The sequence below is a fragment of the Arachis hypogaea genome, chromosome 3 (genome assembly GCF_003086295.3).
Source record: "Arachis hypogaea cultivar Tifrunner chromosome 3, arahy.Tifrunner.gnm2.J5K5, whole genome shotgun sequence".
Classification (NCBI taxonomy): domain Eukaryota; kingdom Viridiplantae; phylum Streptophyta; class Magnoliopsida; order Fabales; family Fabaceae; genus Arachis; species Arachis hypogaea.
Window position 1 is genome coordinate 79,192,687 of NC_092038.1, and position 24,041 is coordinate 79,216,727.

Sequence of the window (24,041 nt, forward strand, 5' to 3'; positions counted from 1 at the left end):
CTTTGAACGGAGAAACCAACTCAAGGGCTAATTGGTATCACGGAGTACATGGATAAAGGCCGATTTGGTAATTTATAAAGGTTAGGGGGCATGTAGTCAATTTTCAAAATGGACAGGGACCGAAAAGGGTATTTACTCAAGTCTAGTTGTATACATACAAAAATATAAAAATAAGGATAAAACATAGTTTTATCTTTAAAATTTGTCACAAATTTTAAAAATATCTTCAAGTTTTTTTTTTTGTTTTAATTTTACCATAGAAGCTTTTTATGTACACCAATTATATCTCTAAAAGCTAAAATTTTAAAACACATTCAATAATAATACTTGACAACAAAAAATTATTTGTTTATGTTAAAATTTATTCTTCTGAAATTCTTACCGAATTAAATTTGAATTTCTTAAATATTGAGTTCCTATGGATATAAATCATACAATTGATGCAAATAAAAATTTCTGAAATAAAATAAAAAATATTTTAAAAATTTTTCAAAAAGTTCAGAAATAAAAAATATATTTTCTCTTAGAAAAAACTTCTTTTACGAATATTTAGGCCAGTACCGAACCTTAAACGAAATCATAATTGAGATGATGGCCCATGGGTTAGACCTATCTCATCGACCCAACAAACAGACAAAATGAATACATAAAAGGCCTGGCCAATAGGCTCTTTTAGGGTTTTTATATTCGACCATCCCTCTCTTTGTGTTCCCTTTAATATCTGTATCCTTGCGCCAACCTCAAACCCTTGCAAATCCGAAAAGGTCTCTCTCTCACTCATTCACTCACCCACACATACACTCCATCACAGATTCAATTTCTATTTATGTATTCCGTTGACGAGATATTTCTGTTTGTGCAGTGCAGGAGGTAAGTAAACATGGTGGAAAAGACCAAGGGTAGGAAGGAAGAGGTTGTTACTCGAGAGTACACCGTCAACCTCCACAAACGCTTACATGGCTGGTGCTCACTCACTCTTACAACTTTGCTTCTACCATTTCTGCTTATTAGCGCTTTTGATTAATAATACCAAATGTTTACAGTTTACTCATATGTCAAATTATTGTAAAATGTTATAATTAGTCCCGTCTTTTTCCGTTGCTTTCTCTCGTTAGTTGTGGTGCGTTATGCACAAATGAAAAGCATTTCTTGTTTGTTGCTAATGACTTAGATTTCCTAATGATCCATACTTTTTTATTATTACATATGAAATGATAACCCCCTTGATAAAGTCAGTAATTTCCTAATAAAGTTTGTTGTTATTTACATTTGGAACAGTTCATACTGTAATTACATTTCATGATAACTTAGTAGTTAATTGTTGTCATTATGCAAAACAGCACCTTCAAGAAGAAGGCTCCTAAAGCAATAAAGGAGATAAGGAAGTTTGCTCAGAAGGCCATGGGGACTAATGATGTGAGAGTGGATGTGAAGCTGAACAAGTTTGTGTGGAGCCAGGGGATCCGGAGTGTGCCGAGAAGGATCCGGGTGCGCATTTCCCGCAAGAGGAACGACGATGAGGATGCAAAGGAAGAGCTTTACTCCCTTATTACAGTTGTTGAAATCCCTAAGGAAGAGCTTAGAGGTTTGGGCACCAAGGTCATTGAAGATGAGGATTGATCTTCTATATATATTTTTTCCTGAAATCTTAGAGACATACATGTAGTTGTGACAATTTCAGTCTGGTTCTTTCTAATTTTTGTAGCAAATTATCCATCCTTATAGTTAACTAATATGGTTTATCCGTTTTCTATTTGATTTTATTGAGCCTTTGTACCTTCGGGATGTGCGAGTTTATAGACGATTCCCTCTGTTTTGTCTGCTTTACTGAGTTGAAGCCTAATGAAAGAGCTTTGTATTTTTGGCGCGCTTATTCAGTTATTCCTCATGTTTCTTTTGATTACTGCCAAGGGTGTTTTGGAAACAGACAACTCATTGAAAACAAAATGATCTTGCTGAACACAATGCAATGGATGGTTATTTTATAAACTGCTACTTTGTTTTAAACAAGCAATTCAATAATTTTGTTTTTCATCCTATTTTCGCATAGGATGTATGTAGTAAAAATTAGTTATTAAATAAGTTATGTATTTGTGTATAATTGTATTTTGTATTTTAAGTTTCATGGTATATTCTATGAGTGATGAGTCATGAGTGATTGGTTTGAGAACTGAGTTTTTGTGTATATGTAGTATGGATGCTCACATTAAATGCCTCACTCGATTTAAACATGCAAATTATATGCCACAAAATGGATAAAGATGAACTTCCGTCTAGGAAGTTTCAAAGACTAATTTTTTGGGCTTTAAATTTATAAAAGTTATATTAATATTATTTAGTACAATTTTTTAAAGATATTTTAAATTTTTAATAAAATTGTTTAAGAATTTTTGAAGAAGTCAAGAAATTTGACTTCTTTTCTTTTCAAAAGTTGTTTTTTATTTTTATTTATTAAAATAATTTTAAAATAAGTATTTCTATGATAAAAATTTAAATATAAAATAATTTATTTGCAAACTACTTTTAATATAATTCATTATATTTTAAGGTTTTTTTTCAAAAGTAATTAATTAAGTTATTTATTCAAATTTATCTTTATTTTTTAGAGTCAAACTAAGTTTCTTCATAGAATGGTATGTTTTTCCAAAAAAATGTATGTCAATATTTTTTTTTTTTTTTATAAAACTAGTGTACTCGTATTTTGTACGGGATAATATATAAAATTATATAAAAAAATTTATTAAAAAAATTAAATAAATATATATAGTAATTATTATTATTATAAATATTTGACAAAGTTATATTTTTTTTTTGGTGACAAAATTATATTTAAAATCAAACTCTCAAGATTGTTAATATTAAAATATTAAAAATAATTAGTATTTATTTAATCAATTTGAGTTTGTTGAGTGACCATCTCATTTGTTCGCTTAAACAACTATTAGGAGTTAGAATCTCACCTTATGTGTGTAGCAATTCATTGGCTAGCAGTAAACCCTTAATAAATGGAGCATCAATACATGGTTAGACTTGCGAGGAGTACCCAAATATGTGGGTACCCAACTCATACCCGGTTGGGGAGAATAATAACTTGACCCGAGTCGGGACAGATTTTGCTTGGGACAGGGTATGGTTGGGTTTAGGGTGTACCCGCCCCGACTATATACATATAAACACTTTTTAGGAATTAAGAGTTGCCTCAAATCACAAATTCAGTGATTCATAACTTCAGTCCATACTCTATAGCCATGCCAGAGAAACCTAGCCATCCTCACCTAGAGTCTTCTTATCCTCAGCTTCTTCACAAAAAACCTTATAGCTCCCGTCATTGTCGTTGCTGAGCTCATCGCCGCCTATCCCTTCACAGCTCATGTCGCTATTGCTGCTTATCCCGTTATTGTTGCTGTTGATCCTGTCGCCAACTTTCTCCTACCGAGTCCATTTTCTCTAAGTAAATTCCTCTCTTTCTCCCTATCCCCTCTCTCTCCCTCCCTCTCTCTCTGAGTTCTGTTAAGTTCTTCTCTTCTTCTTCTACAGCCTCATCACTTAGTCACCGTTGCTATGAGCGCGAGGGTTGTCGTTGCAATTGTTTCATGTGAGTCTTGACGTGAGATAAATACCAGCTTACAAATTTTCAAAGGATTTTCAACTCAATGTCGCAAGTATAGCCTAAACCGACAAGTGACCTCAAATCAAAATTTAGAAGAATGCTATAACAATCAAATCAATTAACGAGAATAGAATCCCGTGTCATTTTTTTAGGAATTGCAATAAAATGCACATCATTAATTAGGAATTTTTGAGTTGAGTGTAGAAAAAGTAAAGTGACTAGAATTTAAAGGCAATGAACAATTAACAACTAAATTAAAGTAACCAAAATTATAAATCAAACAATTAATTAACTAACAAGCATGTTCCCTAATTTTAAAGATTTGCCTTACCATCTAGTCAAAATCGATTACAAATCGAATCGCATCATATTATATCATACCAACTCGAGTCTTTTACAAATTTAAAAATATTGTTGAAATTCTTTATAACTCCCTTTCAATCGAATCTTCTCCCAATTTTATAAGTTGCTAAACTGGCCTCGATCGACTATCAATATTTTTTTTATTGAGTAACACATTTGTAAATAAAGTTGATTCACCAATTGTCACTTATTAATTTTTTTTTAATTTTAGAATGTTGATAATTAATGGCTAGAATTTAAGATTTTATATAAAAAAATTTAAAAAAAAGAGTGTTACAAAATTAAAAGGTCTGAAATATTAGAAACCAAATCCAAATATTTAGAACCAAAATAATACTTTGGCAAGAAAAATAATTGGGGTCAATAGCTGTGTATTAATGTGCAAAAAAATTGGCAACGGGCGAAGGGCGAAGGGCGAAGAAGAGGAAAATGAAGAAGCTTGCAAGGAAATGGCGCAATTCAGGGGACGACAAGTTCTCTCTTCCCATCCACGACGATGAAGACTCTCGTCCCATGGACCCTCAAGGTTTCCACTTTTCCATTTTATTCAATGCAACTATCAGTTTAGGTCATTTTGTGATTCCAATTTTGGTTTACAGAGCAAGAAGAGTTTGTTCGCTCTTTAGAGGCCACTCAAGCTGAGAATAATCGCTTTTGGAGGGTATCATCTCCTTTTTCTTTTTAAGTCAATTTGATTTTTATCTTTTTTATATGAACTCATCTCTGATTTTATTTTCCTTTTTTATTATGTAGAGGGTGTTTGCCATTCTGCTCTTCTGTTACATGCAGTTTCTTTTGTATTCCATCTTCAAACAGGTTACATCTCCCTGGGAGATGGTATGTTGCAACTGTCTTTCAAGCTTGCATGTGATGTGAGAATGTTGCGTGGAATAATAGCTATTTGTTTTATTTCTTTTCTTTTATTTTGTTATCTGATTTTGAGTCTTCTGAGGCTTGTTATGTGTTTGATCCATGTTGAAACAATTAAACTTTTTTGCTTTTGTCATGAAGGTAACGTATTTTGTATGCCTTGGATGAAAATAAGTCATTTGCCTATTTACCAAGAGGACAATTGAATTTTGTATGTTGGAAGGCTTTGTGGTCTTACACTCTTATTATTCCTTTTCCAAATATATAGCATTGAAGTCATTGTAGCTAATAACGTTTTCATTTTCTGATTTTTGTGATTGTTTTACTGAATATGCTGTTAACCTTTCTTTGTTCTTGATAAACAGAGGCCTTATGCCTATTTCATGGAGGACATCTACTCATGGATGATTATCTCTGCAGGTTCATTCCTTTACTTATCTAGAATTATATACATATAATCAGCTAGACTTCCTATTCTAGCTTCCTTATTGTTTTTCTGCATTTTCTATATAAATTGTGTCTTTAGTCCCTATGTTCGGTTTTTATCCTTTGCCTTCGTTATCAGTAAGTATGAACTTGCAATTGAAGTAGACACATGATATGCTATTAATTTGTCAATTTATGTGGTGGCGGCTGTTGTCAAAAACTAATTGAATAGCTTTTACAGACTGGATGGCTGTTTTAGTGTGCTCATTTTCCATGAAAGGATTGATTGATGAGTCAGTGCATCACAGAAGATGGATCTGGTACTCGTGGTTTACTGCCATTGTTCCTGCAATGTTCTGGTTATATTACATGTTGAGGTAAGTTCATAGATAACCACCAAATAATCATGGTCACCATATGGAATTGAAAAATCAACTAAGATATAAAAGCATGAAATTACTGGAATATAATATATAATTTAGCTATGTGGTTGGTATACACTATCATAGGGAACTTCTTTGTATTTTAGTACATTTGAACCAATGCATATTCAAGAAAGCATTCAAGAAAATCAAGATGTTATGCCTGCTCTGGTAATATTTTCCATTCTATAACTGCTTCCTATACTATCTTCAGCTATTCTTTTTGCTGTTTATATCCCCCTTCAAATATGTGCTATTTCAGGTGCTTCCCTCACCTCTAATATATAACACTAATTTTCTTATAGGCTGCCTAAATTCCGTTGGGATGTTATCTTTCTGCCATTTGGTCCTCTTGGGTAAGCGGTGTTAATAATATATTCTTTTCTTTGATCTTTTATTCCTCTTTTACTTATTTAATTTGTGTAGCACTAAACAGGTAAGTTTGTTGCTTGGTTACTAACTTACTATGCTGCTGCAGGGGAGCCACAATCTGCCTCTACGTGGATCATTTGCTAAGCGAGTCATCAGAAGAGATAAGAAAGCTTCGTGGGTACATGTATAGCTATAAAGCAGGCTAGAATGGCATTGTGCCCTGGTGCCATGGGAAGCAATTTTTGGAACGGATTGACCGGATAACCTGTGAATTATTTTCAATCAGTCATATGGATTGAGGCTGATACCCTTATCAGCCAACAGCAGGGAGAGTTAAGATAGGAACAGTCACCTGATCAGAGAGCAAGTGACATGGTTTAAGGTGGCATCTGGTGGAGTGGCGATGTTCAATTTTGGATGCTATAATAATTTTCGTTTTACTGAGCAACTTAGTGAATCACATTTCTCTAAAGTTTATGCAAGTTGTGTCATTGCTGTTAATCAACAGAATTTTATAACTGTTCGTACCTTGCGTGAATTTGCCATTACGGCTGACAAGTTTAGACTTTAGACATGTTAACTTACATGGGTATTGAATTGTTTGCAAAATAGGTTGGATATTGCAAAAGAACAATTGAACTTTTTGTGGGAATTTCAGTGAGTTCCTTGCTTTATTGGCTGAAGATAGGCAGCATAATGCTAAGCAAATACCTCTGATTTTTGCTTGTGAATAAGAAGAAAAGTCGTGGAAGAAGCTAATTGTTGTGGAGGAATGAAGACTATGATTGATGCTACGCTTCAATGCAAGGCTTGTATCCAGAAGATATTAAGATTCTTATGCTCTCCAAAGTTATATCGGGTAAAATTAAGGGAAAAAGAAGTTGCTGTTAATCAGCACAAGTCATAATTTAATATTAAGGAAATACACAAGAAATATAAAACCCTTGATGAATGGATAAAATTGAATTTTCATTAGAACATAGCATAGCATCAATTTTGTTTGTTGCGATGGAGTTTAAAAGTTAAAACAGTGTTCAACTTTATACAACTACATATAAATGACGAATTGCACAAAATGCAAATCGGACTTTATTCATATTGAATAAATTAAGTACATCCTTGTGTTGTGAGAAGTAAACAGAATATCGTTTCCTGGCCATGCTCAGGAAAATATTTATACAAAGCTCTCTAATGAATGAAATACAATACTGTGGAGATAAATATCTGATTTATATATAAAACCCAGCAAATCCACTATTCATGCTATAAAACTACATCTCTACCTTGTGCAAGAGAAGTGCCACTGGAAATAAAGATCATAGATCTGCTCTACCAGGATATCGTGGGAAGGGAATAACGTCTCTAATATTTTCCAAGCCCGTGGCAAAAAGAATCATCCTCTCAAAGCCAAGACCAAATCCAGAGTGTTTAACTGTTCCATACCGCCTCAGATCAAGGTACCATTCATACGGCTCAAGAGGTAACCCCATCTCCTTAATTCTGCAAAATGTAAATAAGTATAGACAATGTGAGCTATCTTCTGTGGACGGAAACAAATCACCAGGCAGGGTAAGCAGACAAATTTTGTCTCTTCATACCTTTCTTGAATGACATCATATCTCTCTTCCCTTTCGCTCCCACCAACCAACTCTCCAACCTGAATTTAGTTTGAAAGCTTTTATTATGCCAACAAACAACGAAACTAGGTATCTTGATATCTCATCAGCATCCACGTACTGAAGACAATGTTCCAAATCAAATCGACAGATCCATACCTTTGGGACAAGAACATCCATAGCAGCTACAGTCTTTGAGTCATCATTGACTCGCATGTAGAATGCTTTGATTTCTTTTGGATAGTTATAGACAATGACAGGCTTCTGAAACTTTACCTCTGTTAGGTACCTGCATAACACCATGCCCCCATGATATCATTCAATACAAATCAATAACAAGAAGAACTTGAAAATACAAATCTAAACCTACCTTTCATGCTCAGATGCCAAGTCGATTCCCCATTTCACTTCATTCTCAAACTTTTTACCATTCTTCACAGCCTCCTCAAGGATTTCCACAGCTTCTGTATAAGTAACTCGAACAAAGGGTGTTGAAGAAACCATTTTCAAACGATCAATGCAACCTTTATCAAACTTGTCAGCCATAAATTCCATATCTTCTAGACAATTGTCAAGTAACCACTTACACAAAAACTTCACGTATGCTTCGGCACAGTTCATATCATCCTACACGACAAAGTACAGCAGAAAATCAATATCTAAGGCCAGGTGAAAGCATCAGTTCCAAACATAGGAGGAGTTGGAAGGGATATGGGCAGTTGAACTGCGCATGCAACAAAGTTAACACCGGAGAGGAAAAAATAACCCGGAAGCATATTTCCTAAAACTTGAAACAATGGCCATTGACGATATGTCCATTGGTCAGAGAGATAGTCCGAGTTTCACATACCTTTAATTCAGCAAATGCAATTTCAGGTTCTACCATCCAAAATTCTGCCAAATGCCTGGAAGTGTGAGAATTCTCTGCACGAAACGTTGGCCCAAATGTATATACACCACCAAGAGCAGAAGCATAGGACTCGACTTGAAGCTGGCCCGAAACAGTCAAAAACGCTTGGCGGGCAAAGAAATCATTATTATAATCCACCTTTCCATCCTTTTGAGGTATACCAGGCTTCAACTTAGATCTCTCCTCCAACTTGGAGAGACTCTCCTTAGCTTGTTTAAGCTCATCCACAGAAGCATTAACTTCTGCCTTGCTTGCTTTAGCAGATTTCAACTGGGAAACAATATCTCCTTTCTCCTTCACAACAAGTCTAGCAGCTTCTACATCAGCTTGGGTCGGAAGAGGATTCTGCGCTAGTTCCTTCTCCAGTTTCTCTGCCTCACTGAGCAAAGTTGTAACTTGAAACATCTCCCCAGCACCTTCACAATCACTGGTCGTGATAATCGGAGTGTGCACATAAAGGAATCCTTGGTTATGGAAAAAGGTATGTGTAGCATAAGCAAGAGCGTGTCGAATTCGGGCAACAGCAGAGATCTGCAGCCATACACGACTATCCCATCAGAAACATAACCTCTCTTCAATTATCAAAATACTCTTGCAATAAACTAGGAAATTGAAAACAACATAAAAATACTAAAAAGAAATAGAAAGAACGGATTTTGGGAATATTACGGTGTTGGTTCGGGAACGAAGGTGAACGAAATCACGCAAGAACTCGAGGGTGAGTCTAGTTTTGGGCAAAGGGTACTTGGCGGGATCGACCGGACCAACATGGAGAACCTTCTGGGCGCGAAGCTCCACCTTCTGCTTGCCCTTAGGGTTTGGGTGCGCCTTGAGCTCGCCGTCGACGACGACGCAGGTTCCGGTGGGGACCAGCTGCCCAAGGTCTCCTAGGGAAGCATCCACGATGATCTGCAAGTTTGCGGCGGACGATCCGTCGTTGAGCTCCAAGAAGGCGAATGCGTCCTTGTCGGCTTTCCTCCCTGTCTTCACCCACCCACCCACACGGGCTTTCCGGCCCACCAGGCCCGAGCCGCCGTCGGGCCGGGAGACTATGGATCGGATGGGGACACGGTCGGAGAATTGGGCTCTGGGGACTTCATCGGCGTCGTTGAGTGATACGGCTGCCAGTTGGTCCCGCATTGGCGGCGGCGGAGAGGAGAGTGTTTAAGCTGAGAAGTAGAGTGAGCGAGAGAGAGAGAGAGAGAGATCCGGAATGAACAGAAATTATTTTTTATATGGACAAATAAATGGTGTAATGCAACATTATTGGCTACTGGGGTGATATATCAGTTGAGTTTGCTCTGACACAACACGCAGCTTGTGTGCTGCCTCAAAAGGCAGGTAGCGTGGAGCTGACGCAGCGAATCAGCTTTCCCCAATAGCAGGATGCGTGCTGCTCGTTTACCAGTGTGTATCAAAACATTCTAGACACTTTATTTCGTCAATCAAACTACTCCTATCATAAATCATAATACATGAGCATTCACGTTGTTTTATCTCCAATGTAGAGACCTCTCCGGATTTTAGGCTGATTCATTTCTGAGGTGGAATTTTCTTCGGATTATCAATTTTTGTCTACAAGGCATATTTGTTGGATGCTGATTTGGTGGTGATAGTCAAAGTTCTTCGGGATTTTCTCGTACGTGGAGTTGGATTTTCTAATAATTTGGTATAAACGTGATGATTGTCTTCAGCCTTAGATACCAGGATTTGACTCTGTCTCACTGTCGTCAATCAGACAAGATACGTAGCTTCTGAAACTTATGTATTCGAAAATAAGAATGTTTCTTTGTTAGGTTTTTGTTTCCTCCTATTTCAATTTTCGATTTTTATTAGTGCTGCAAAGGATGGTTTATTTATACGGTTTTCATTATTTTTATTAGTGCTGCAAAGGATAGTTTATTTATACGGTTTTCATTTATTTTGTATTTACGTGTTTTTGTTATTTTAACTATGTTCTTCTATTATGTAGTTATTTTAATATTTTTTGTGACCGAAAAAAAACAAACAACAATCAAGAAAAGAAAAACGAAATAAGAAACTGCTTAAAAAACTATTTAAGAAAGGCAGTCCGATTGAATAATACTCTCAAATTTTTTCTAAGGCAACGGAAGCTTCACTTGGGGAGAAAGGATCCGGATTATTGTCTTTGTCATGATATCTGCTACTGTGTTTGCATCTCTCAAGATCTATCAGAAATCAGCACGCTATTTCCAAGACATGATATCTCGAATTTTCAATAACAAAGGATCAATAAAACCAAAAAATCCTGGAAATTATTGACAATAATAAAGGCCTCCACACAGTCTGTCTTACATATAGCATCTCTTTGCTTGAGTCCCAAGCTAAAAGAGAACCTCTCTAAATAGCAAACAATTCTCCTTACAGAATATTATGACTCTCAATTGTTCTCAGATAGCCTCGTTGCCACCTTCCCTTCCAATCTCTGCGAACACAGGAAAAACCAACCCGAGCACCATTGCTAGGATAGCTAACATCACAATTAATTTTAAAAGTGCCCACCAAGAGAGGAATCCAAGAGCCATTAATGGTGGAGGGGATGACACTCGTTGGAACTCAAAAATATTCTGGAGCTCTTTTTCCAAGGACAATGCCATACTAATCACCTTATCCGTAATCAAAGGCTTGTGGGGATGAAAGATCTTATTATTCCTCCAATGCCAAATCCATCAGAGACCAGAAAAGAATCTAATGGAGAGCTGTTTGCTATTATGTAAGAACAAACTCATCAAATTCAGAGGTTGACCACATATCCCCCAAAGCTTGTCAAACTAGCTGGACTTTTGGACAATCCCAAATGCAATGTAAAATCGATCCTTGACTTGAGAAATATCGTGGACAACTATTCGTGTGCAAAATGCCCCTCCTAAAACGAAATGCAGCAGTAGGGAGAGCCTCCCAAAGACATAGTCAGGCCAAGAATTTGTGCTTTTCCGGAACCTGTTAACACCAAAGCCAAAGCCAATTTTCCCTATCCTCCCAACTAAACATCTTCTTACTGACCTACAAATAACCACTACGAGCATTATAAACCTTTGAAGCCGCACCAGTCCAACACCAACCAACCTCTGAACCAGCTTGAACATCTAGGTTGTTAGAGTTAATGTTGCTCTGCAGAGACTAATTCAGAGGAAAATAGATATTCTCAAAGTTTCACTGTCCAGATGACCAAAGATCCAAGATCCGGAGATCTGAATCAGAAATGCGAACATAATCTATTTCATGACACAATCGTCTCTCTCCTCTCCATTTAGAAAACCAAAAGTTCTGTTTCAAATCCTTAATGCACCATATACTTTTCCAAATATAAGATCCCCTGCCTCGAGACCGACTGAAGCAATTATCCTTAGAGGAATGGTATTTCTCCATCAATAGTTGAACCCATAGCTTGTCAGGATGGTGAAAAAGTTGCCAAACTAGCTTTCCAATAAGAGCAATATTAGCACAAAAAGGATTTCTAATTTCCAGATCCCCAAACTTCTTAGGAGTGACCAACACCTTCCAGTTAACCAGATTCAGACCTCTACTATCAGCTTGACCCTTCCATATAAAGTTTTGCATCATGAATTCTATCTTATTAGTTACCCCTTTAGGGAAAAGAGATACCTGCATGCGGTAAGTAGGAATCGCAGTCACTACCGAATTAAGTAAACATAGTCTACCTACCTTATTAAGTAATCTCTCGTTCCAACTGGCTAGCCTTCCCTGAATCATGTCCAGAACATCGTTAAAAGTTGCGCATGTCATCCGAGAGTGATTAAGGTTCACCCCTAAATACTTGCCCAAGTTATGGACAAATCTGATGAAGGATACTACGGTGAAAATCTCTTTTCTTCTTGTTGCTGAAATATTCCTGGAGCATAGCGCTGTAGATTTCTCCACATTAACCTTCATCCCAGAGGCTTTGTAGAAGTTTTCCAAAGCTACCATTACAGTTTGAACTTGTTGTTCTTCAGCTTTACAAAAAAGAAGAAAATCATCGGCGAACATCAAATGAGAAATTCTTGGACTGTCTCTAGAAACAGCAACCGACTTCCACAAGCCCCTATCAACTTGTTGATTAATAAAACAAGACAATATCTCCATACATAACACAAATAGATACGATGACATAGGGTCTCCTTACCTAAGACCTTTACTTGGAGTGAAGCTATTTAATCTATCCCCATTCCAGAGAATAGACAGCAAGGAAGCAGTGACACAATGCATAATCAAATTGACTGTCGGAGGAGGAAAGCCAAACCACACAAGGGTTTGTTTCATAAATCCCCAATCCACTCTGTCATACACTTTCTCCAGATCAATCTTAGAGGCTAGGGTGCCTCTCTTTGACTTTGTTTTCTTCATAAAATGGAGAACCTCTTGTGCTTTAATGATGTTGTCTGGGGTTCTTCTCCCTGGGATAAACCCTCCTTGAAAGGGCCCAATAATCTCTTTGAGATGAGACGAAGTCTATTGGCCAGGACCTTCGTTATAACTTTGTAAATCATATTACAGAGACTAATACGTCAGAAATCCTTCATGGAAATCGGGTTTTCTACCTTCGAAATTAGAACCACAAGAGTTTCCGTCGTCCTTGGATCCATATCCAAACTAGAGAACGCATGACGAACCATAGTCCAAACATCAAAACCAATAGTCTCCCAATATTCTTTGAAGAATAAATCCTTAAACCCATCAGGATCCAGCGCCTTAAAAGTATGCATAAGTTAACTCGGGTGAATTGTAAAGAGCTGGATAAGAAATTTAAACCTTTAATTTTTATTGTGGTTGAAACTCATTGTCCATTTCAACACTTAAAATTGTTTTGGGAAAGACTTGGTTATCACTCTGTTGGTATAGTAGAGGCATCAGAACATAAGCGAGTATCTGGTTCCTTTCTGCAATGCAAGATGCTCACTGCAAATGGATTGGTGCTTCCGATCAGTGTGTTACAATTGAGGTTTAGGTAAATAATGTGATTTGGAGGTGCAGTGTTATCTATAATAGTCCTCAGTTTAATACTAGAGTTCTGATATGGGATTATCTTGTTACTTATTCCTTGTCTTTTTGCGGGCCATGGATTGTTCTTGGTGATTTTAATGAAGTACTATTCTCTCACGAATCTAAGGGTTGCCTCTTCTTGAGTCGCCATGCAGATCGGCTTGCTGCCTCTTTAGGGGATAGTGGTCTATTTGACTTGAAGACTATTGGAAGACAATTTCCTTGGTACAGAAGGGTTAAAAATGGTGTTGAAGTGGCGAAAAAATTTGACCGGGTTTGTATCAATAGTGGATGGTTATTGATGACTTACATCATCTACCTCTTTCTCTTGTCTAAAAGGACCATAGAATTGGTGAATTCTCATTCAATTTATGCAATTACATGAACTATATGGTGAATTTATGGGAGATTTCTTTGAATTGAGTCTTGCTTGAATTTCAGATGAAAAGAGCAACAAAAGAGGAAGAAAGCAAGAAAAAGGAGCTAGGCATGTGTACTGGGCATGCCACTTGGTACAAATGCCACCATTTTGACTGGGCGTGGCACGCCAGCTATGGGGCATGGCACGCCAGCTATTATTTCCAGGGAGCAAATTGGAAGAGTTTCTATGGGCGTGGCACGCCAAAGTAAGGCGTGGCTCGCTAGTTATCATCTCCAGAGAGAGCCCACGAAGGATTACTATGGGCGTGGCACACCATTGCTGGGCGTGGCACGCCAGGTACATGAACCAGGAAGGAGTCCTTGAAAAGTTTCAATGGACGTGGCACACCAAGGCCAGGCGTGGCATGCCAGTTATGACTTCCAGAAAAGAAGTAGTGAGGAATTACAATGGGCGTGGCACGCCACTGCTGGGCATGGCACGCCAGACATTTTGGCTAGAGAGGGATCTATGAAGAATTGCAAGGGATATGCCACGTGATGAGCGGATAATTTATACACTTTTTGGCATTGTTTTTAGGTAGTTTTTAGTAGGATCTAGCTAATTTTTAGTATATTTTTATTAGTTTTTAAGCAAAATTCACATTTCTGGACTTTACTATGAGTTTGTGTGTTTTTCTGTAATTTCAGGTATTTTCTGGCTGAAATTGAGGGACCTGAGCAAAAATCTGATTCAGAGGCTGAAAAAGGACTGTTGATGCTGTTGGATTCTGACCTCCCTGTATTCGAAATAGATATTTTTGGAGCTACAGAAGCCCAAATAGTGCGTTCTCAATTGCGTTGGAAAGTAGATATCCTGGGCTTTCCAGAAATATATAATAGTCTATACTTTGTCCATGTTTTGACGATACAAACTGGCGTTCAAACGCCAACTTCATGCCCTATTCTGGCGTTAAACGCCAGAAACAGGATAGAAGCCGCAGTTAAACGCCTAAATTGGCATAAAAACTGGCGTTTAACTCCAAGAAAAGTCTCTATACATGAAAGCTTCAATGCTCAGTCCAAGCACACACCAAGTGGGCCCAGAAGTGGATTTCTGCATCATTTACTTATTTTTGTAAACCTTAGTAACTAGTCTAGTATAAATAGGACCTTTTACTATTGTACTGACATCTTTGGATCTTGACATCTTTGGATTATCCTTAGATCATCTTTGGAACATTTTTCCTTAGACTTGGAGGCTGGCCATTCGGCCATGCCTGGACCTTCATCACTTATGTATTTTCAATGGTGGAGTTTCTACACACCATAGATTGATGTGTGGATCTCTGCTATTCCTCGAGTATTAATGCAAAATACTATTGTTCTTCTATTCAATTCAAGCTTACTCTTATTCTAAGATGTTCACTCGCACTTCAACATGATGAATGTGATGATCCGTGACACTCATCACCATTCTCAATTTATGAACGCGTGCCTGACAACCAATTCCGTTCTACCTGCGAAAGCTAGAGTGTGTATCTCTTGGGTATCTAATCAACGATTCTCATCGTTTCTCCTCTGACAATGGGGCATCTGAATCTAAGATTAGAACCTTCGTGGTATAAGCTAGAAACATTTGGCAGCATTTCTGAGATCTAGAAAGTCTAAACCTTGTCTGTGGTATTCCGAGTAGGATCTTGGAAGGGATGACTATGACGAGCTTCAAACTCGCGACTGTTGGGCATAGTGACAGACGCAAAAGGATCAATGGATCTTATTCCGACATGATCGAGAACTGACAGTTGATTAGCCATGCGGTAGCTGTGCCTGGTATTTTTCATCCGAGACGAGAAATCTGACAGTTGATTAGCCGTACAGAAACTATAGAGGACCATTTTCACTGAGAGGACGGGAGGTAGCCATTAACAACGATGATCCCCCAAGATACAACTTGCCATGGAAAGGAGTATGAATGATTGAATGAAGACAGTAGGAAAGCAGAGATTCAGAAGGAATAACGCATCTCCATACGCTTATCTGAAATTCCCACTAATGAATTACATAAGTATCTCTATCTTTGTTTTATGTTTATTTATCTTTTAATTATCAAAACTCTATAACCATTTGAATCCACCTGACTGAGATTTACAAGATGACCATAGCTTGCTTCAAGCCGACAATCTACGTAGGATCGACCCTTACTCACGTAAGGTATTACTTGGACGACCCAGTGCACTTGTTGGTCAGCTGTGCGAAGTTATGAAGAGACGTGTGAGTTATGGTATTGTGCACCAAGTTTTTGGAGCCATGCCTGGTGATAACAATTTTGTGAACCAAGTTTTTGGCGCCGTTGCCAGGGATTGTTTGAGTTTGGACAACTGATGGTTCATCTTGTTGCTTAGATTAGGTATTTTTCTTTTTATTTTGTTCTTCAGAATTTTTAAGAATGAATTCTAGAGTTTTAGATGATGTTTTTATCATCACAGGAGCTAGTTGATTCCCATCAATTTTGCTGTCGTATGTAATGTCCTGCTGAAGCTTGGTTGACCATGTCTAATCTTTTTAGACTGAAGCTTTAGACTAACATTGCATGATTCCTGGAATTCGTATTAAAAATTTCGAGTTTCTTATTTTCTTTTTCAAAATAATTTTCGAAAAAAATAAAAAAAATTTATAAAATCATAAAAACCAAAAAAATGTATGTCAATATTTATTTTTTTTAGAAAACTAGTGTATGTTCTCGTATTTTGTACGGGATAATATATAAAATTATATAAAAAATTTTATTAAAAAAATTAAATAAAATATATATAGTAATTATTATTATTATAAATATTTGACAAAGTTATATTTAAAATCAAACTCTCAAGATTGTTAATATTAAAATATTAAAAATAAATAGTATTTATTTAATCAATTTGAGTTTGTTGAGTGACCATCTCATTTGTTCGCTTAAACAACTATTAGGAGTTAGAATCTCACCTTATGTGTGTAGCAATCCATTGGGTAGCAGTAAACCCTTAATAAATGGAGCATCAATACATGGTTAGACTTGCCAGGAGTACCCAAATATGTGGGTACCCAACTCATACCCGGTTGGGGAGAATAATAACTTGACCCGAGTCGGGACAGATTTTGCTTGGGACAGGGTATGGTTGGGTTTAGGGTGTACCCGCTCTGGCTATATACATATAAACATTTTTTAGGAATTAAGATTTGCCTCAAATCACAAATTCAGTGATTCATAACTTCAGTCCATACTCTATAGCCATGCCAGAGAAACCTAGCCATCCTCACCTAGAGTCTTCTTATCCTCAGCTTCTTCACAAAAAACCTTATAGCTCCCGTCATTGTCGTTGCTGAGCCTATCGCCGCCTATCCCTTCACAGCTCATGTCGCTGTTGCTGCTTATCCCGTTACTGTTGCTGTTGATCCTGTCGCCAACTTTCTCCTACCGAGTCCATTTTCTCTAGGTAAATTCCTCTCTCTCTCTCTCTCTCTCTCTCTCTCTCCCTACCCCCTCTCTCTCCCTCCCTCTCTCCCTGAGTTCTGTTAAGTTCTTCTCTTCTTCTTCCACAGACTCATCACTTAGTAACCGTTGCTATGAGCGTGAGGGTTGTCGTTGCAGTTGTTTCATGTGAGTCTTGATGTGAGATAAATGCCAGCTTACAAATTTTCAAAGGATTTTCAACTCAATGTCTGGGGTTCTTCTCCCTGGGAGAAACCCTCTTTGAAGGGGCCCAATAATCTCTTTGAGATGAGATGAAGTCTATTGACCAGGACCTTCGTTATATCTTTGTAAATCATATTACAGAGACTAATAGGTCAGAAATCCTTCATGAAAATCGGGTTTTCTACCTTCGAAATTAGAACCACAAGAGTTTCCGTCGTCCTTGGATCCATATCCAAACTAGAGAACGCATGACGAACCATAGTCCAAACATCAAAACCAATAGTCTCCCAATATTCTTTGAAGAATAAATCCTTAAACCCATCAGGATCCGGCGCCTTAAAAGTATGCATAAGTTAGCTCAGGTGAATTGTAAAGAGCTGGATAAGAAATTTAAACCTTTAATTTTTATTGTGGTTGAAACTCATTGTCCATTTCAACACTTAAAACTGTTTTGGGAAAGACTTGGTTATCACTCTAATTGTATAGTAGAGGCATCAGAACATAAGCGGGTATCTGGTTCCTTTCTGCAATGCAGGATGCTCACTACAAATGGATTGGTGCTTCCGATCAGTGTGTTACAATTGGGGTTTAGGTAAATAATGTAATTTGGAGGTGCAGTGGTATCTATGATAGTCCTTAGTTTAATACCAGAGTTCTGATATGGGATTATCTTGTTACTTATTCCTTGTCTTTTTACGGGCCATGGATTGTTCTTGGTGATTTTAATGAAGTACTATTCTCTCATGAATCTAAGGGTTGCATCTTCTTGAGTCGCCATGCAGATCGGCTTACTGCCTCTCTAGGGGATAGTGGTTTGTTTGACTTGAAGACTATTGGAAAACAATTTCCTTGGTACAGAAGGGTTAAAAATGGTGTTGAGGTGGCGAAAAAATTTGACCGGGTTTGTATCAATAGTGGATGGTTATTGATGACTTACATCATCTACCTCTTTCTCTTGTCTAAAAGGACCATAGAATTGGTGAATTCTCATTCAATTTATGCAATTACATGAACTATATGGTGAATTTATGGGAGACTTCTTTGAATTGAGTCTTGCTTGAATTTCAGGTGAAAAGAGCAACAAAAGAGGAAGAAAGCAAGAAAAAGGAGCTAGGCATGTGTACTGGGCATGCCACTTGGTACAAACGCTACCATTTTGACTGGGCGTGGCACGCCAACTATTATTTCCAGGGAGCAAATTGGAAGAGTTTCTATGGGCGTGGCATGCCAAAGTAGGGTGTGGCACGCTAGTTATCATCTCCAGAGAGAGCCCACGAAGGATTACTATGGGTGTGGCACGCCAGGTACATGAACCATGAAGGAGTCCTTGAAGAGTTTCAATGGGCGTGGCACACCAAGGCCAGGCATGGCATGCCAGTTATGACTTCTAGAAAAGAAGCAGTGAGGAATTACAATGGGCGTGGCACACCACTGCTGGGCATGGCACGCCAGGCACTTTGGCCAGAGAGGGATCTATGAAGAATTGCAAGGGATATGCCACGTGATGAGCGGATAATTTATACGCTTTTTGGCATTATTTTTAGGTAGTTTTTAGTAGGATCTAGCTACTTTTTAGTATATTTTTATTATTTTTTAAGAAAAATTCACATTTCTGGACTTTACTTTGAGTTTGTGTGTTTTTCTGTGATTTCAGGTATTTTCTGGCTGAAATTGAGGGACCTGAGCAAAAATCTGATTCAGAGGCTGAAAAAGGACTACTGATGCTGTTGGATTCTGACCTTCCAGTATTCGAAATAGATATTTTTGGAGTTGCAGAAGCCCAAATTGTGCGTTCTCAATTGCGTTGGAAAGTAGACATCCTGGGCTTTCCAGAAATATATAATAGTCTATACTTTGTCTGAGTTTTGACGATACAAACTGGCGTTCAAACGCCAACTTCATGCCCTATTCTGGCGTTAAACGCCAGAAACAGGATAGAAGCTACAGTTAAATGCCCAAACTGGCATAAAAACTGGCGTTTAACTCCAAGAAAAGTCTCTATACATGAAAGCTTCAATGCTCAGTCCAAGCACACACCAAGTGGGCCCAGAAGTGGATTTCTGCATCATTTACTTATTTTTGTAAACCCTAGTAACTAGTCTAGTATAAATAGGACCTTTTACTATTGTACTGACATCTTTGGATCTTGATGATGAGCGGATAATTTGTATACTTTTTGGCATTGTTTTTAGTATGTTTTTGATATGATATAGTTAGTTTTTGGTATATTTTTATTAGTTTTTAGTTAAAATTCACTTTTCTGGACTTTACTATGAGTTTGTGTGTTTTTCTGTGATTTCAGGTATTTTCTGGCTGAAATTGAGGGACCTGAGCAAAAATCTGATTCTGAGACCAAAAAGGACTGCAGATGCTGTTGGATTCTGACCTCCCTGCACTCGAAGTGGATTTTCTGGAGCTACAGAAGCCCAATTGGCGCGCTCTCAACGGCTTTGGAAAGTAGACATCTTGGGCTTTCCAGCAATATATGATAGTCCATACTTTTCCCAAGATTTGATGGCCCAAACCGGCGTTCAAAGTCACCTCAGGAAATCCCAGCGTTAAACGCTGGAACTGGCACCCAAATGGGAGTTAAACGCCCAAACTGGCACTAAAGCTGGCGTTTAACTCCAAGAGGAGTCTCTACACGAAATTTGCTTCATTGCTCAGCCCAAGCACACACCAAGTGGGCCCGGAAGTGGATTTTTATGTCATTTACTCATTTCTGTACACCTTAGGTTACTAGTTTTCTATAAGTAGGACCTTTGACTATTGTATTAGAGTCTTTGGATCTTTATATCTTTTGATCACTTTAGATCTTAGATCATTGGGAGGCTGGCCATTCGGCCATGCCTAGACCTTATGCTTATGTATTTTCAACGGTGGAGCTTCTACACACCATAGATTAAGGTGTGGAGCTCTGCTGTACCTCGAGTATTAATGCAATTACTATTGTTCATCCATTCAATTCCTCTTGTTCTTGTTCCAAGATATCACTTGTTCTTCAACTTGATGAAGGTGATGATTGACGCCCATCACTATTCTCACCCATGAACAAAGTGACTGACAACCACTCTTGTTCTACAAGCATTTGAGGCTTAGTGAATATCTCTTGGATTCCTGATTGCACGATGCATGGTTGATCGCCTGACAACCGAGTGCTCGCCTGACAAACGAGCCAGCCATTCCGTGAGGTCAGAGTCTTCGTGGTATAGGCAAGAACTGATGGCAGCATTCAAGAGAATCCGGAAGGTCTAACCTTGTCTGTGGTATTCTGAGTAGGATTCAATGACTGAATGACTGTGACGTGCTTCAAACCTGTAACTTACTGGGCGTTAGTGACAGACACAAAAGAATCACTGGATTCTATTCCAGTAGGGGAGGGAACCACACCGGTGATTGGCAGCACTGTGACAGAGTGTGTGCATTAGCTTTCACTGCGAGGATGGGAGGTAGCTGCTGACAACAGTGAAACCCTACACGAGCTTGCCATGGAAAGGAGTAAGAAGAATTGGATGAAGACTGTAGGAAAGCAGAGAGACGGAAGGGAAGGCATCTTCATACGCTTATCTGAAGTTCCTACCAATGAATTACATAAGTATCACTATCTTTATCTTTTATGTTATTTTCGTTCATCACCATATACATTTGAGTTTGCCTGACTAAGATTTACAAGATGACCATAGCTTGCTTCAATACTAACAATCTCCGTGGGATCGACCCTTACTCGCGTAAGGTTTATTACTTGGACGACCCAGTGCACTTGCTGGTTAGTTGTGCGAAGTTGTGTAATGCCATGGTATTGGGCCACCAAGTTCTTGGAGCCATTACCGGGGATTATGAGAGTTGTGAAAAAGTATAGTTCACAATTTCGCGCACCAAGTTTTTGGCGCCGTTGCCGGGGATTGTTCAAGTTTTGAGCAAGCTTTTGGTAACATCAGTGCCAAGATCCGGCAACAACATCAAGTTTTTGGTGTTATTGCCCGGGATTGTTTAGGCTGGACAACTGACGGTTCATCTTGTTGCTTAGATTAGGTATTTTTTTTCAGAGCTCTTAAGAATGAATTCTAGTGTTTCAAGGTGATGTTCTTATCATCATCAAAGCTGATTGATCTTCATCAATTTAGCTCTTGAATGCAATGTCCTGCTGAAGCTTGGCCGGCCATGTCTAATTTCTTTAGACTAAAGCTTTAGACTAACATTGCATGATTCCTGGAATTCTCATTAAGAATTTTGATACCTTTATTTTCTTTTTCTACATAATTTTCGAAAAATCCAAAAAAAAATTATAAAATCATAAAATCCAAAAATATTTCTTTTTTGAGTCTAGAGTCTCATCTTAAGTTTAGTGTCAATTGCATGTTTCTGTTCTTATTGCATTCATGCATGTGTCCTCATTGATCTTCAAGTTGTTCTTGATGATTTCCTTATTCTGATCTTTGAATTCTATTGACTTGAGTGTTTTGTGTGTCTCATATGCATTTTCGTTTTGTTAGTGTCAGTAGTATACAAACTGCTAAGTTTGGTGTCTTGCATGCATTGTCATTTGATTCTTGTTGCATTTTGGTTTGTCCTTATTATTAAAAATCCAAAAATATTTTTAATTTATGTCTTTTCAAGTCAATAATACAGAGAATTGAAGATTCAGAACATACAGCAGAGGAATTGCATAGAAAAAGCTGGGCGTTCAAAACGCCCAGTGAAGAAGGACAGACTGGCGTTTAAACGCCAGCCAGGGTACCTGGTTGGGCGTTTAACGCCCAAAAGGGTAGCATTTTGGGCGTTAAACGCCAGAATGGATACCATTCTGGGCGTTTAACGCCAGGATGGCACAAGGGGGAAGATTTTGTTTTCAAAATCAATTTTTTTTAAGTTTTCAAAGTTTTTCAAAATCAAATCTTTTTCAAATCAAATCTTTTCAATCCAATCTTTTTCAAAATCAATTTCTTTCCTTTTTCAAAAATACTTATTAACAATTAATGATTTGATTGAACATTTTTTGCCTTTTCTGTTGAGGAAGGTTTTATGTTTGATTCATATCTTTTCTTGTTAGGCAAGTCATTAATTTTTAAAATCATATCTTTTCAAATTGTTTTCAAATCATATCTTTTAAAATTGTTTTCAAATCATATCTTCTCAATCACATCTTTTTAAAACCAATCATATCTTCTTAACCACATCTTTTTCAAAATAGTTTTCAATCAAATGTTTCTGATTTCTAATTTCAAAATCTTTTTCAAAAATCATTTGATTTCTTTTCCCTTTTCATTTTCGAAAATTAAGTAATGTTTTTCAAAAATATTTTTTTAAATTTTCCACTTAATTTTCGAAAATTACTTCCCTCCTTCTCACATCCTTCTATTTATGGACTAACACTATCCCTTAATGCAAAATTCGAACTCCATCTTCTTTGATAAGTTCGAATTTTCCACTTCTGTCTTCTACTCTTCTTTTCCTCTGACACTTCAAGGAATCTCTATACTGTGACATAGAGGATTCCATATTTTCTTGTTTCCTTCTCTTTCTTATGAGCAGGAGCAAAGACAAAGGCATTCTTGTTGAGGCTGATCCTGAACCTGAAAGGACCTTGAAGAGAAAGCTAAGAGAAGCCAAAGTACAACTCTCTTTAGAGCACCCGAACGAACTCTTCAAGGAAGAAGAACTCATGGCAACCGAAAACAACAACAATGCCAACAATGCAAGGAAGATGCTTGGTGACTTTACTGCACCTACTCCCGATTTCTATGGGAGAAGCATCTCTATCCCTGCCATTGGAGCAAACAACTTTGAGCTTAAGCCTCAATTAGTTTCTCTAATGCAACAGAATTGCATGTTCCATGGACTTCCACTGGAAGATCCTCATCAGTTTTTAGCTGAGTTCTTGCAAATCTGTGACACAGTCAAGACTAATGGGGTTGACCCTGAGGTCTACAGACTGATGCTATTCCCTTTTGCTGTAAGAGACAGAGCTAGAACATGGTTGGACTCTCAACCTAAAGAAAGCCTGGACTCTTGGGAAAAGCTAGTCAATGCCTTCTTGGCAAAGTTCTTTCCACCTCAAAAATTGAGTAAGCTTAGAGTGGAAGTCCAAACCTTCAGACAGAAGGAAGGAGAATCCCTCTATGAAGCTTGGGAAAGATACAAACAATTGATCAGAAAGTGTCCCACTGATATGCTTTCTGAATGGAGCATCATAGGTATTTTCTATGATGGTCTCTCTGAACTGTCCAAGATGTCCTTGGATAGCTCTTCTGGAGGATCTCTTCATCTGAAGAAGACGCCTACTGAAGCTCAAGAACTGATTGAAATGGTTGCAAATAACCAATTCATGTACACTTCTGAAAGAAATCCTGTGAACAATGGGACTAGTCAGAAGAAAGGAGTTCTTGAGATTGACACTCTGAATGCCATATTGGCT

At 37.7% G+C, this 24,041-nt stretch overlaps 3 protein-coding genes and 1 non-coding gene across 8 annotated transcripts; 2 read left to right on the forward strand and 2 right to left on the reverse strand.

The window, feature by feature from the left end:
* Positions 1–573: 573 nt before the first annotated feature.
* On the forward strand, positions 574–1,873 carry LOC112790688 (large ribosomal subunit protein eL31). Of its 2 annotated transcripts, none has more exons than XM_025833212.3 (3): positions 574–764; positions 863–963; positions 1,341–1,873. In XM_025833212.3, exons 2-3 carry the CDS (start codon positions 881–883, stop codon positions 1,618–1,620), a joined length of 363 nt encoding a protein of 120 aa, XP_025688997.1. In that variant the 5' UTR covers positions 574–764; positions 863–880; the 3' UTR covers positions 1,621–1,873. The 2 variants fall into 2 exon arrangements, with proteins under 2 accessions (XP_025688997.1, XP_025688998.1); XM_025833213.3 differs by having other exon boundaries at positions 580–764; positions 868–963.
* Positions 1,874–3,972: 2,099 nt separating this feature from the next.
* Positions 3,973–6,715, forward strand: LOC112790687 (uncharacterized). 4 transcript variants are annotated; one of them, XM_025833210.3, is made up of 8 exons: positions 3,973–4,499; positions 4,573–4,634; positions 4,727–4,810; positions 5,209–5,263; positions 5,511–5,646; positions 5,799–5,862; positions 5,997–6,047; positions 6,170–6,715. In XM_025833210.3, exons 1-7 carry the CDS (start codon positions 4,403–4,405, stop codon positions 6,003–6,005), a joined length of 507 nt encoding a protein of 168 aa, XP_025688995.1. In that variant the 5' UTR covers positions 3,973–4,402; the 3' UTR covers positions 6,006–6,047; positions 6,170–6,715. The 4 variants fall into 4 exon arrangements, 3 of the variants coding, with proteins under 3 accessions (XP_025688995.1, XP_025688992.1, XP_025688996.1); XR_011880029.1 differs by having other exon boundaries at positions 4,101–4,499; positions 5,799–6,047; positions 6,170–6,276; XM_025833207.3 differs by lacking the exon at positions 5,799–5,862 and having other exon boundaries at positions 4,101–4,499.
* A 403-nt stretch (positions 6,716–7,118) lies between these two features.
* On the reverse strand, positions 7,119–10,437 carry LOC112790686 (asparagine--tRNA ligase, cytoplasmic 1). The gene is made up of 6 exons (XM_025833204.3): positions 9,259–10,437; positions 8,530–9,120; positions 8,050–8,306; positions 7,839–7,968; positions 7,662–7,720; positions 7,119–7,563 (listed from the first exon to the last, which is right to left on the reverse strand). The coding sequence occupies exons 1-6, from the start codon at positions 9,727–9,729 to the stop codon at positions 7,380–7,382; spliced, it is 1,692 nt and encodes a 563-aa protein (XP_025688989.1). The 5' UTR covers positions 9,730–10,437; the 3' UTR covers positions 7,119–7,379.
* Positions 10,438–23,693: 13,256 nt separating this feature from the next.
* On the reverse strand, positions 23,694–23,801 carry LOC112793468 (small nucleolar RNA R71). The gene has a single exon (XR_003198157.1). It is a non-coding gene; the product is annotated as a small nucleolar RNA R71 (small nucleolar RNA).
* Between the last annotated feature and the right edge of the window lie 240 nt (positions 23,802–24,041).

Bases quoted from the DNA above. Each gene is read 5' to 3' on its own strand.
- LOC112790688 (XM_025833212.3), top strand. From the start codon at position 881: ATGGTGGAAAAGACCAAGGGTAGGAAGGAAGAGGTTGTTACTCGAGAG. The intron at 964-1,340 runs GTGCTCACTCAC...TATGCAAAACAG, and splicing joins CACAAACGCTTACATGGCTG to CACCTTCAAGAAGAAGGCTC.
- LOC112790687 (XM_025833207.3), top strand. From the start codon at position 4,403: ATGAAGAAGCTTGCAAGGAAATGGCGCAATTCAGGGGACGACAAGTTC. The intron at 4,811-5,208 runs GTATGTTGCAAC...CTTGATAAACAG, and splicing joins TTACATCTCCCTGGGAGATG to AGGCCTTATGCCTATTTCAT. The intron at 6,048-6,169 runs GTAAGCGGTGTT...ATGCTGCTGCAG, and splicing joins CTGCCATTTGGTCCTCTTGG to GGGAGCCACAATCTGCCTCT.
- LOC112790686 (XM_025833204.3), bottom strand. From the start codon at position 9,729: ATGCGGGACCAACTGGCAGCCGTATCACTCAACGACGCCGATGAAGTC. The intron at 9,121-9,258 runs GTAATATTCCCA...GTATGGCTGCAG, and splicing joins TTCGTTCCCGAACCAACACC to ATCTCTGCTGTTGCCCGAAT. The intron at 8,307-8,529 runs GTATGTGAAACT...TTTGTCGTGTAG, and splicing joins TTGCATTTGCTGAATTAAAG to GATGATATGAACTGTGCCGA.